General features: G+C 43.7%; 1 protein-coding gene across 1 annotated transcript in view; it reads right to left on the bottom strand.

Moving 5' to 3' along the window:
• LOC129854182 (pro-neuregulin-3, membrane-bound isoform-like) overlaps positions 1–13,280 on the bottom strand; it is a 414,443-nt gene that overhangs the window by 44,713 nt on the left and 356,450 nt on the right. The window contains exon 5 of the mRNA XM_055920970.1: positions 7,206–7,308. Coding sequence (XP_055776945.1) covers positions 7,206–7,308 — 103 coding nt within the window. The remainder of the gene's footprint in view (positions 1–7,205; positions 7,309–13,280) is intronic.

Raw genomic sequence — 13,280 nt, forward strand, 5'->3', positions numbered from 1 at the left:
ATATTTGAATCCTGTTAATTTGCTAATTTTTTGCTATTTTCTGATTTAATAGCCAGCAGTAAGGGATCTACAATTTTTTATTTATTTTACCCCCTTTTTCTCCCCAATTTCATGGTGTCCAATTGTTAGTAGTTACTGTCTTGTCTCATTGCTACAACTCCCGTACGGGCTCGGGAGAGACGAAGGTCGAGAGCCATGCATCCTCTGAAACACAATCCAACCCGCACTGCTTCTTAACACAGCACGCATCCAACCCAGAAGCCAGCCACACCAATGTGTCGGAGGAAACGCCTAGTGACCTGGTCAGCGCGCACTGTGCCCAGCCCACCACTGGAGTCACTAGTGCACGATGAGAAGTATATCCCTACCGGCCAAACCCACCCTAACCCGGATGATGCTAGGCCAATTGTGCATCGCCCCGTGGTACTCCCGGTTGCAGCCGGCTGCGACAGAGCCTGGGCTCGAACCCAGAGTCTCTGGTGGCACAGCTAGCACTGCGATGCAGTGCCTTAGACCACCGAGCCGCCCGGGAGGCTCGGATCTACACATTAATGCTGGTGAGTAGGACATATGTAAGCCGCAAGAAAAGTGAGGACAAATTTGTATTTGTTTTATGACTTGGAATTTGACAAAATAATGTTTTTTGGAGAATAAGTCCAACTAAGCAATCAGGGTAGGTTGTTGTATGATGGTTATCTTAGCATTCTCAAATATGTTACATGATAAAGTGGTGCGAAGATCATGCATGAACTTAATTTCATGTTTTTTCTTTGTCAAGTCTTAGGAAGAACAGTCCGCACAAATGTCTGCTGGTCATTCAGCTGAGATTAAGGTACACGGGTGGAGAGGGGAGCATGGCAGAGTTTGAAGGTGAGTAGTGCTATAAAGACATGGACTGACTAACATACAGTGCCTTCAGAAAGTATTCATACCCCTTGACTTATTTACACATTTTGGTGTGTTACAGCCTGGATTCAAAATGGAATCACAATACCCCATAATGACAAAGTGAAAACATATATTTTTTTTTCAAATGTGTTGAAAATAAAATACAGAAATATCAAATTTAAATAAGTATTCACGCCCATGAGTCAATACATGTTATAATCACCTTTGGCAGCAATTACAGCTGGGTAAGTCTCCAAGAGATTTGCACACCTTGATTGTACAATATTTGCACATTATTCTTTAAAACATTCTTCAAGCTCTGTCAAGTTGGTTGTTGATCATTGCTAGACAGCTATTGTCAAGTCTTGCCATATATTTAAAAAACCTGTTCTCGCTTTGTCTTTATGGGGCATTGTGTGTAATAATGGCGACGGATGGGATGGCTGCCGTTTTACGGGCTCCTAACCAACTCTGCTATTTTAGTTTTTTCGCATTGTAACTTATTATGTACAGAAAGTTGCTGCTACCGTCTCATATGACTGAAAAGAGCTTCTGGACATCAAACCAGCAATTACACACCTTGAACTGGATGAAGATTTGTTCTTTAATGAGTCCGATGCGAAGGATATACTGCTTTCCGGAGAACAGGTCTAAATCCACACCATTCGCATGAAGAAAAGACAGAGATACCGAGGGAGAATGTCGGGATGCCTTGTTAGGATTCGTAGGTGAGTGAGTAAATCGCCATTACCATTGGTTCTATTGGCCAACGTGCAATCAGAGACTATCCTACCAACGGGACATTGAAAACTGTAATATCTTATGTTTCACTGAGTCGTGGCTGAACAAAGACACAGATAATATAGAGCTGGCTGGTTTTTCCTGTGTATCGCCAGGACAGAGTAGCTACAGTACGTCTGTTAAGACGAGGGGCGGGGATGTGTGTCTTGTCAATAACTGCTGGTGCGTGATATCTAATGTCAAAGAAGTCTCGAGGTATCCTTTGCCTGAGGTAGAGTACCTCACATCAACACCATTATCCCAGAAACACTAGACCCACTCCAATTTGCATACTGCCTCAACAGATCCACAGATAATGCAATCTTTATTGCATGCCACACTACCCTTTCCCACCTGGACAAAAGGAACACCTATGTGAGAATGCCATTCATTGACTACAGCTCAGCATTGATCACCATAGTGCTCTCACAGCTCATCGCTAAGGACCCTAGACCTAAACATCTCCCTCTGCAACTGGATTCTGGACTTCCTGATGGGCCAAGCCCCAAGTGTTAAGAGTAGGTAACAACACATCCGCCACGCTGATCCTCAATAGGGGGCACCTCAGGGGTGCATGCTTAGTCTCCTCCTGTACTCCCTGTTCACCCACGGCTGTATGGCCAAGCACGACTCCAACACCAAGTTTGCTGATGACAAAATAGTGGTAGGACTGGTCACCGATACCACCCCTACCTTGTCACAACACAACTGATTGGTTCAAACCCATTAAGAAGGAAAGAAATTCCGCAAATTACGTTTTAACAAGGAACACCTGTTAATTGAAATGCATTCCAGGTGACTACCTCATGAAGCTGGTTGAGAGAATGCCAAGAGTGTGCAAAGCTGTTGTTTTATTTGTTTAACACTTTTTTGGTTCCTACATGATTCCATATGTGTTATCTCTATATCTCTATATGTGTTATCTGGGGTGGCAGGTAGCCTAGTGGTTAGAGTGTTGGACTAGTAACCAAAAGGTTGCAAGAACGAATCCCTGAGCTGACAAGGTAAAAATCAGTTCTGGCCCTGAGCTAAGGCAGTTAACCCACTGTTCCTAGGCTGTCATTGAAAATAAGAATTTGTTCTTAACTGATTTGCCTAGTTAAATAAAGATGTGTTAAAGTGTTGTTCCCACCAGTTGGTGGAGAAACCAGCTTTTTATTGTTCATAGATTAAACACCTAAGTTCTTCCGACTGGCATGGAAGTGGGTAGAGCCTTCAGAGGTGTGCTAGGGTATTTGGTGCAGTGTGATTAAATGAGAGATCGGATGAATGGTAGCCTATCCTAACCTGTTGTAGGCCTATATATTTCGTGAGTATGACGTCTTCACAGTCAGAAAAGGGAAATGCAATAAATAATAGGAAATAGATGCAAAGATAAAATAAATAGATTTTCACTCTTCTCACTAATGGCAAATGACTGAATATTGTTTTTATATTTAGCTACCTGTTTTTTGTTGTTATGAATAAGTGTCATAATTTATTTTTCATTTGTATAAGCCACTTTTGCCTTCTTACAATGAAAATACTTAAACCACTAGAAATTGTATACATGTATGTTCTAAAGCAGTGTTGCCCAACCCTGGTCCTCAAATACCCCGAACAGTACACATTTTTATTTTAACTGAACAAGCGCAACTGATTTAACTAATCATCAATCCCTCAATGAGTTGAATGAGGTGTGTTTGTCAAGGGCTACAACAAAACTGTGCACTGTTGAGGGTACTCAAGGACCAGGTTTGGGAAACACTGGTCTAAAGGAGGAGGATAAGCACATTGTAACGGGTGACGCTCTCCTCATCCTCGGATGAGGTGAGGAGAGAAGGATCGGTAGACCAATGCGCAGCGAGGTGTGATGACATAATGAATTTATTGAACAAAACGAACACTGACACGAACTATACTTTAGAAATGATACAAAATAACAAACGGACAACGTAGACGAAACCTGAACATGGAACTTACATAACGACAGGAAGAACACACGAGCAGGAAACAGACTACATCAAAACGAAATACAACCGAAACAATCCCGTGTGGTGCGCAGACACAAACACAGGAGACAATCACCCACAAACAAACAGTGAGAATGCCCTACCTAAATATGACTCTTAATTAGAGGCAAACGCAAACCACCTGCCTCTAATCAAGAGCCATACCAGGCAAACCGAAACCAACATAGAAACAGATAACATAGAATGCCCACCCAACCTCACGTCCTGACCAACTAACACACAAAAACTAACATAAATAGGTCAGGAACGTGACAGTACCCCCCCCACAAGGTGCGAACTCCGGACGCACCAGCACAAAGTCTAGGGGAGGGTCTGGGTGGGCATCTAACCACGGTGGTGGCTCAGGCTCCGGGCGCGGTTCCCACCCCACCATAATCCATCCTAGCCCCCTCCCTTCAAGAATGTCCACCCTCTTACTTCCCCCACAAAATCCTCCTAATAACATATCTAATAATGACAATACCGGGACAGAGAGATAAACCAAGACAGAGGGATAGATAAGACTATAGAGGTAGATAAAGATAGAGGGAGATCAGGATAGAGGGGCAACTCCGGACTGAAAGGCAGCTCCGGACAGAGAGACAGCTCTGGACTGATGGGCAGTTCTGGGTATCTAGCCTTTTCAGGCTGAAGGGCAGCTCATGGCTGACTGACGACTCTCGATGCTCATGGCTGGCTGACGGCTCTCGACGCTCATGGCAGGCTGACGGCTCTCGACGCTCATGGCAGGCTGACGGCTCTCGACGCTCATGGCAGGCTGACGGCTCTCGACGCTCATGGCGCTCTGACGGCTCTGGCTGCTCATGGCGCTCTGACGGCTCTGGCTGCTCATGGCGCTCTGACGGCTCTGGCTGCTCATGGCTCGCTGGCGGCTCTGGCAGATCCTGTCTGGTTGGCGGCTCTGGCAGATCCTGTCTGGTTGGCGGCTCTGGCAGATCCTGTCTGGTTGGCGGCTCTGGCAGATCCTGTCTGGTTGGCGGCTCTGGCAGATCCTGTCTGGTTGGCGGCTCTGGCAGATCCTGTCTGGTTGGCGGCTCTGGCAGATCCTGTCTGGCTGGCGGCTCTAGCGGCTCCTGTCTGGCTGACGGCTCTAGCGGCTCCTGTCTGGCTGACGGCTCTGTAGGCTCATGGCAGACGGGCGGCTTTGCAGGCTCATGGCAGACGGGCGGCTTTGCAGGCTCCTGGCAGACGGATGGCTCAGATGGCGCTGGGGAGACGGATGGCTCAGATGGCGCTGGGGAGACGGATGGCTCAGATGGCGCTGGGGAGACGGATGGCTCAGATGGCGCTGGGGAGACGGATGGCTCAGATGGCGCTGGGGAGACGGATGGCTCAGATGGCGCTGGGGAGACGGATGGCTCAGATGGCGCTGGGGAGACGGATGGCTCAGATGGCGCTGGGGAGACGGATGGCTCTGGCCGGATATGGCGCACTGTAGACCTGGTGCGTGGTGCCGGAACTGGAGGCACCGTGCTAATGACAAGCACCTTCCTACTAGTGCGGGGAGCAGGGACAGGGCACACTGTATTCTCAAAGCCTACTCTATCCCTGATGCGTGGTACCGGCACTGGTGACACCGGGCTGAGGACAAGCACATCAGGATTAGTAGGGGGAGAAGATACAGTGGGTTCAGGGCTCTGGAGACGCACTGGTAGCTTAGTGCGTGGGGCCGGAACTGGAGGCACCGGGCTAGATACACGCACTACAGGGAGAGTGCGTGGAGGAGGAACAGGGCTCAGGATACGCACTGGTAGCCTAGTGCGTAGTGTATACACTGTAGGTACTAGGCTGGGGCGGGGAGGTGGTGCCGGAAATACCGGACCGTGGAGGCGTACTGGCACTCTTGAGCATTGAGCTTGCCCAACCTTACCTGGTTGAATACCCCCGGTTGCCCGACCAGTGCGGGGAGGTGGAATAACCCGCACCGGGCTATGTAGGCGAACCGGGGAAACCATGCGTAAGGCAGGTGCCATGTATGCCGGCCCGAGGAGACGCACTGGAGACCAGACGCGTTGAGCCGGCCTCATGACACCTGGCTCAATACCCAATCTAGCCCTACCAGTGCGGGGAGGTGGAATAACCCGCACTGGGCTATGCACTCGTACAGGAGACACCGTGCGCTCTACTGCGTAACACGGCGCCTGCCCGTACTCCCGCTCTCCACGGTAAGCCTGGGAAGTGGGCGCAGGTCTCCTACCTGCCCTTGGCCCACTATCTCCTAGCCCCCCCCCAAGAAATTTTTGGGAATTACTTACGGGCTTTTTTGGCTTCCGTGCCAGACGCGTTCCCTCATAGCTCCGGTTCCTCTCTCCGGTAGCCTCTGCACTCCCCAGTGCCTCCAGCTGCTCCCCTGGCTTTTCGGGCTTCCAGCCACGTCTCCTTGCTGCCTCCTCATACCACCGCTGTTGGGCTCTCGCTGCCTCCATCTCCTCACGAGCGCGGCGATATTCCCCAATGTGCGCCCAGTGTCCTTTTCCTTCCAAGATCTGTTCCCAAGTCCACGAGTCCTGATTGCTCTGTTGAGCTCTCCCCCGCCGCTTGGTCCTCGGTAGGTGTGTGATTCTGTAACGGGTGACGCTCTCCTCATCCTCGGATGAGGTGAGGAGAGAAGGATCGGTAGACCAATGCGCAGCGAGGTGTGATGACATAATGAATTTATTGAACAAAACGAACACTGACACGAACTATACTTTAGAAATGATACAAAATAACAAACGGACAACGTAGACGAAACCTGAACATGGAACTTACATAACGACAGGAAGAACACACGAGCAGGAAACAGACTACATCAAAACGAAATACAACCGAAACAATCCCGTGTGGTGCGCAGACACAAACACAGGAGACAATCACCCACAAACAAACAGTGAGAATGCCCTACCTAAATATGACTCTTAATTAGAGGCAAACGCAAACCACCTGCCTCTAATCAAGAGCCATACCAGGCAAACCGAAACCAACATAGAAACAGATAACATAGAATGCCCACCCAACCTCACGTCCTGACCAACTAACACACAAAAACTAACATAAATAGGTCAGGAACGTGACACACATTCTCAATTCAAGTTCCGTTTTTTTAAATGTCCACTTTTGCGTGAACTGGAGCACGTATTTTTTGTGCGTACGCAAAATGTACAAATGAGGTCCCAGGGCTGCACCTCTATCTTCCTATGCTAATGCAGACCGCTGCTCCCCGGACTAAGGCACTGAGTCTCAGTGCTTGAGGCGTCACTTCAGACACCCTGGTTCAAATCCGGGCTGTATCACAACCAGTTGTGATTGGAAGTCCCATAGGGCGGCGCACAATTGGCCCAGCGTCGTTCTGGTTTGGCCGGTGTAGGCTGTCATTGTAAATAAGAATGTATTGTTAACTGACTTGCCTAGTTAAATAAAGGTTAAGTAAATAAAATAAAAGGCTGGCTCATGCTTTTGTATTTTACAGTTTAGGTCCAATGATGATACAATTGTCCCTCTGTTGTTTGGTGGCATCCTTAACTACCTGGCGTGACAATCACTCACTTGTTGCGGCAATAGAGAGCCATGCACGCCACTCCGAGAAAACTGATTCCTGAGGCGATGCTGCAGATGGACATCACCTGTCTCTGGTAAGTCTCACGGCTCTCTGTGGGAGACACAGGCAAAACATATGATGTTAAAGCCACATGCTGTATATTCATGTAGAGTACCATGAAATGGAGTAACACACACAATAGTAATTGTAGGTATTGTGGCTCTCTGTAGAGACACACTCGATATGCATGTAGAGTACCATCAGAGTGAGCCACCAACAAAAATGATAAATCCTCGATAGTAACACACACAATAGTAATGGTCGGTCTCGTGACACAGACACGAAGCATTTTAAAGCCACACTGTAAGATGTGCATAACCTGCCTTCAGAAAGTATTCATACTCCTTGACTTATTCCACATTTTGTTGTTTTACAGCCTGAATTCAAAATGAATAAAAAGTCTTGTTTTTCTCACACATCTACATACAATACCCATAATAACAAAGTGAAAACATGTATTTAGAAGTGTTTGCATTTTTTTTTTAAATGAAATACAGAAATATCACATTTTTAAGTATTACCCCCTCTGAGTCAATATGTGTTAGAATGGACTCCCGAGTGGCGCAGTGGTCTAAGACACTGCTTCTCAGTGCAAAAGGCAGTACTTAGTTTGAATCTAGGCTGCATCACAGCTGACTGTGATTGGGAGTCCCACAGGACGGCGCACAATTGGCCCAGTGTTGTCTGGGTTTGGCCTGGGGTATGCCTGTGGCTGCCATTGTAAAAATAATAACTGACTTGCCTAGTGAAATAAAAAATAATCACCTTTAGCAGTGATTACAGCTGTGAATCTTTCTGTGTTCGTCTCTAAGAGCTTTGCACACCTGGGTTGTACAGTATTTGCACATTATTCCTTAAAGAAATCTTCAAGTTTGTTGTTTATCATTGCTAGACAACCATTTTCATGTCTTGCCATAGATTTTCAACTAACTAGACCACTCAAGAACATTCAACGTTGTCTTGGTAAGCAACTCCAGTATATATTTGACCTTGTGGTTATTGCCCTGCTGAAAGGTGAATTTGTCTCCCAGTGCCTTTTGGAAAGCAGACTGAACCTGCTTTTCCTCTAGGATTGCATCTAAAAAAAACCTCCCTAGTCCTTGCCAAAGACGAGCATACCTTTAACATGAGGCAGCCACCACCATGCTTGAAAATATGAAGAGTGGGACTCAGTGAAGTGTTGTGATAGAGTTTCCCCAAACATAATGCTTTTTATCCTGATGATGATAGGGGGCGCTATTTACACTCTGGGGGAAAATTGTTCCCAATTTAAACGGCCTTGTACTCAATTCTTGCTCGTACAATATGCATATTATTATTACTATTGGATAGAAAACACTCTCTAGTTTCTAAAACCGTTTGAATTATTTCTCTGAGTGAAAAAGAACTCATTCTGCAGCACATTTTTTGTCAGGGAGTGAGATTTCAGAAATCGAGGTCCCTGTTCTGGGGTCAGTTTATAAGTCCCAATGTAAGCTATGGGGCTACATGCACTGCATACGCCTTCCTCTAGATGTCAGTAAGCGGTGATAATTTGAATGGAGTGGATTGCGCAATCTGGGACCTTATATAAGACCGTGGAACGGAAGTACCGTCCTTTTCAACGGTGCGCCTGGCGCAAGAAGACATCACAATGGCGTCCTGCAAACGCTTTCGTTTTAGTAGTTCTATATCTCCGGTCATGTTTTTATTCGTTATAGGTGTTAAAGACATCATAAGGTAGTTAATTTAAACCGACTTATAGCAGTTTATTGCGATTTTCCTGGATTTCTTTGTGATGCGCGTTCACGAGTTGGACACCTCTCCAGTGGGTGGCTAACGTTAGCGGCTAATTCGACAGGACAAGAGGACATCTTTCAGCCAAAAGACGATTGTTCTGAAGAAAGGACACCTTGCCCAAGATTCTGATGGAAGCTCAGCTAATAAGCAGTCTTTATGCTGATAATTCATTGTTCTGTTGAAAAAAGTCAAATGCATAAGACGCCATTACTTGCAGTGTAGCCTTGCTTTATCGCACGCTGTATTGCGCAGTTACGTTAATGCAATCGCTGGGTTAAATTTTTAAAATTAAGAACTAATTTGTCTTTCAATTGCTGTCCAACCTGTATTTTTTTAGTCAAGTTTATGAATAGTTTTCGATAAGAATAGGTGCCTTTCCAAGATGGCGCCGGACAGATTGCTTGACGTTATGGACACTATTCTCATTGTATAAGCACGATTTGTGCCGCTAAATATGCACATTTTCGAACAAACTCTATATGCATTGTGTAATATGAAGAATTCTGAGAAGGTTAGTGAAAAAATTAATATATTTTGGTGGTTTATACGTTATTGCTATGTTTGGCTTGAATCAATGCTGTTGTAATGTTTGCTATTGTGCTAAGCTAATATACCGCTATATTGTGTTTTCGCTGTAAAACACTTAGAAAATCTGAAATATTGTCTGGATTCACAAGATCTGTGTCTTTCATTTGCTGTACGCTGTGTATTTTTCAGAAATGTTTTATGATGAGTATTTAGTTATTCCACATTGGTCTCTATAATTGCTCTGGCTGCTTCGGTGCTATTTTTGACGGTAGCTGTGATGGTAGCTGCAATGTAAAACTGATTTATACCTCAAATATGCACATTTTTCGAACAAAACATAGATTTATTGTGTAACATGTTATAAGACTGTCATCTGATGAAGTTGTTTGTTGGTTACTTTAATTGGTTCTTGGTTAGTTAGGTTGGCTTTGTGCATGCTACCTGTGCTGTGAAAAATGTCTGTTCTTCTTTGTATTTGGTGGTGAGTTAACATAAATATACGTGCTGTTTTCGCTGTAAGTCATTTTAAAAATCGGACATGTTGACTGGATTCACAAGATGTGTATCTTTCATTTGCTGTATTGGACTTGTTCATGTGTGAAAGTTAAATATTTCAAAAAAATACTTTTTGAATTTCGCTCTCTGCCTTTTCAGTGGAATGTGGGAGGAGTTCCGCTAGCGGAACGCCTGGGCTAGACAGGATAACAAGGGGTTGAACACTTATTGTATGAAGACATTTCAGCTTTTCGTTTATAATTCACTTGTAAAAAAAATTCAGAAAACATAATTCCACTTTGACATTATGTGGTGTTGTGTGTAGACCAGTGACAAATCTACATTTAATTCAGATTGTAACAACAAAATGTTGCAAAGTCATGGGGTTTAAATACTTTCTGAAAGCAGCATCTCACTGGCCACAGCTGTCAATTCAATGTCTATTCCACGTTGGTTCATCGTAATTTCCTTGAAATGACGTAGAAACAACGTTGATTCAACCAGTGTGGGATAATATCAAAGATGTGCCACTAACAAAAAAAATGGAGTAAAATATAAATGCAACCCTAAGTACTACTGAACCAAAGTGATTTGCCATCTGCTTTGGGGCTCTACATCCAACAGGAGGGAGGACACTCACAAATATGTGGAGCAACTCACAAATATGTGGAGCAACTCACAAATATGTGAGTGAACTCACAAATGTAAGACGCAGTTCACAAATGTAAGATGCAGTTCACAAATGTAATCTGTGAAGTCACAAATGTTGTCATATTCACAAAAAACTTTTTGACCACTGTTGTGTTTGCAAAGTAAGAAAGATCTTTGCAAAATATGCTGTGTAAACCAGAAACCTATCTTGCATTTATTTGCTCATCATCATTTGTTTTTGTTGATGATGACTCTTTTGCTAGGGATCATGACATAGAGTATGTTTGTGAAACGACATGGGGATATTTACTGACTGTGATTTGTATTTGAATGTTGCATTTTGTATTTGTTCATCTCTTTTGTTTGTGACTTGCTACTTATATATTTTCAAAATGTTGACAGTTATTTCTGTGGAGATGTTTAAGTTTTCCAGAATTCAGTCAAGCTCACATTTGGAGAGATATGCTTCTCTGCCTCCACAAAACGTGCATAAAAGTGCATGTAGCCTACTCGGAATGGTTCGGGACGGTTTAATATTTTCTTGATGGTTTCAACAAGCTTGTCGACCTCTGGGAAATTGTTTTGCCAGATATGAATTGCCAAATGAAATAAATTTGTCAACAAGTCCTGCAGAATCATTGTATACTTTGACCATTTAGCTTGCATTGTCTGACACACAACCAGCTTGCTTTTTAACCTGTCTAGGATGAGGGTGCCGCTAGCGGCACTCCCACCCCACCCCCACTGAAAAACCAGTGCCGCGAAATTCAAAAAAAATATTTTTTTAAAATATTTAACTTTCACACATTAAAGTCCAATACAGCTAATGAAAGACACAGATCTTGTGAATCCAGCCAACATGTCCGATTTTTAAAATGTTTTACAGGGAAGACACAATATGTAAAGATGTACATCTATTACCTAAAAACACATTAGCATAATCCACCATCTTTTATTTGTCCACCAACACCAGTAGCTATCACCAATTTGGCTAAACTAAGATATTGATAGCCACTAACCAAGAAAAAAACTCATCAGATGACAGTCTGATAACATATTTATGGTATGGGATAGGTTTTGTTAGAAAAAAGTGCATATTTCAGGTAGATGGCATAGGTTACAATTGCACCCACCGTCACAAATGGACTAGAAAAACTACATAGAGCAACGTGTTTACCTACTTACTAATCATCAAACATTTCGTAAAAATACACAGCATACACTAATCGAAAGACACAGATCCTGTGAATACAGACAATATTTCAGATTTTCTAAGTGTCTTACAGCGAAAACACAATAAATCGTTATATTAGCATAGCACATAGCACATAGCAGCCCAGCATTGATTCTAGCCAAAGTGAGCGATAACGTCAACATCGCCAAAATATATTAATGTTTTCACTAACCTTCTCAGAATTCTTCAGATGACACTCCTGTAACATCATATTACACAATCCATATAGAGTTTGATCGAAAATGTTTATATTTAGCCACCAAAATCATGGTTAGACAATGTGAAATGTAGCCCAGCTGGTGAGAAAATGTCCGTGCGCCATATTAGACAGTGATCTACTCTTATACATAAATACTCATAAACGTGACAAAAAAATATAGGGTGGACAATTTATAGATTGATAGACAATTTAATTCTTAATACAATCGCGGAATTACATTTTTTAAATTATCCTTACTTTTCAATACAGTTTGCGCCAAGCGAAGCTACGTCAAAAAACATGGCGTCCTAAGCCACTAACATTTTTCGACAAACACGATTTATCATAATAAAAATTTCCTACTTTGAGCTGTTCGTCCATCAGTATCTTGGGCAAAGGATCCTTTCTTGGGTCTAATCGTCTTTTGGTGGAAAGCTGTCCTCTTGCCATGTGGAAATGCCAACTGCGTTCGGGATGAACTGGAAGCGTGCCCAGCAATTCACAGCGTTTCAGAAATAAATGTCCCAAAATCGCACTAAACGGATATAAATTGCTATAAAACGCTTTAAATTAACTACCTTATGATGTTTTTAACTCCCATAACGAGTAGAAACATGACCAGAGTAATATTACTCCCTCCACTAATGCTTGGAACAAGTGCGGGTCGATGTCCTCCAGGCGCATTACGCAGCAAGAAAAGAGTTCCTAGCTACAGGGTTTTTTAATTTGTAGTGCCTGTGAACGCGCAATCGACCCCATTCAAATCGTCATCACGTAAAGGCATCCAGGGGAAGACGTAAGCAGTGTCCGTATACTCATAGCAATAACTGCGGCCTTTTAACTGACTCCAGATCAGGGGCCAAAATTTCTGAAATCTGACTCCATGTCAGGGAAATTGCTGTAGAATGACTTCTGTTCCACTTAGAGACAAAATTTTAACTCCTATAGAAACTATAGACTATTTTCTATCCAAAAATAATAATAATATGCATATTGTACGATCAAGAATTTTGTGGGAAGCCGTTTCAAAAATTACACGATTAGCATAAATAGTGACAACAGCGCCCCCATCCTCAACAGGTTAAATCAATCTCAATGTTTTGTTAATATGTTTTAGCACTTTCCGACACTTGTCAA

The sequence above is a fragment of the Salvelinus fontinalis genome, chromosome 1 (assembly GCF_029448725.1).
Source record: "Salvelinus fontinalis isolate EN_2023a chromosome 1, ASM2944872v1, whole genome shotgun sequence".
Lineage (NCBI taxonomy): Eukaryota > Metazoa > Chordata > Actinopteri > Salmoniformes > Salmonidae > Salvelinus > Salvelinus fontinalis.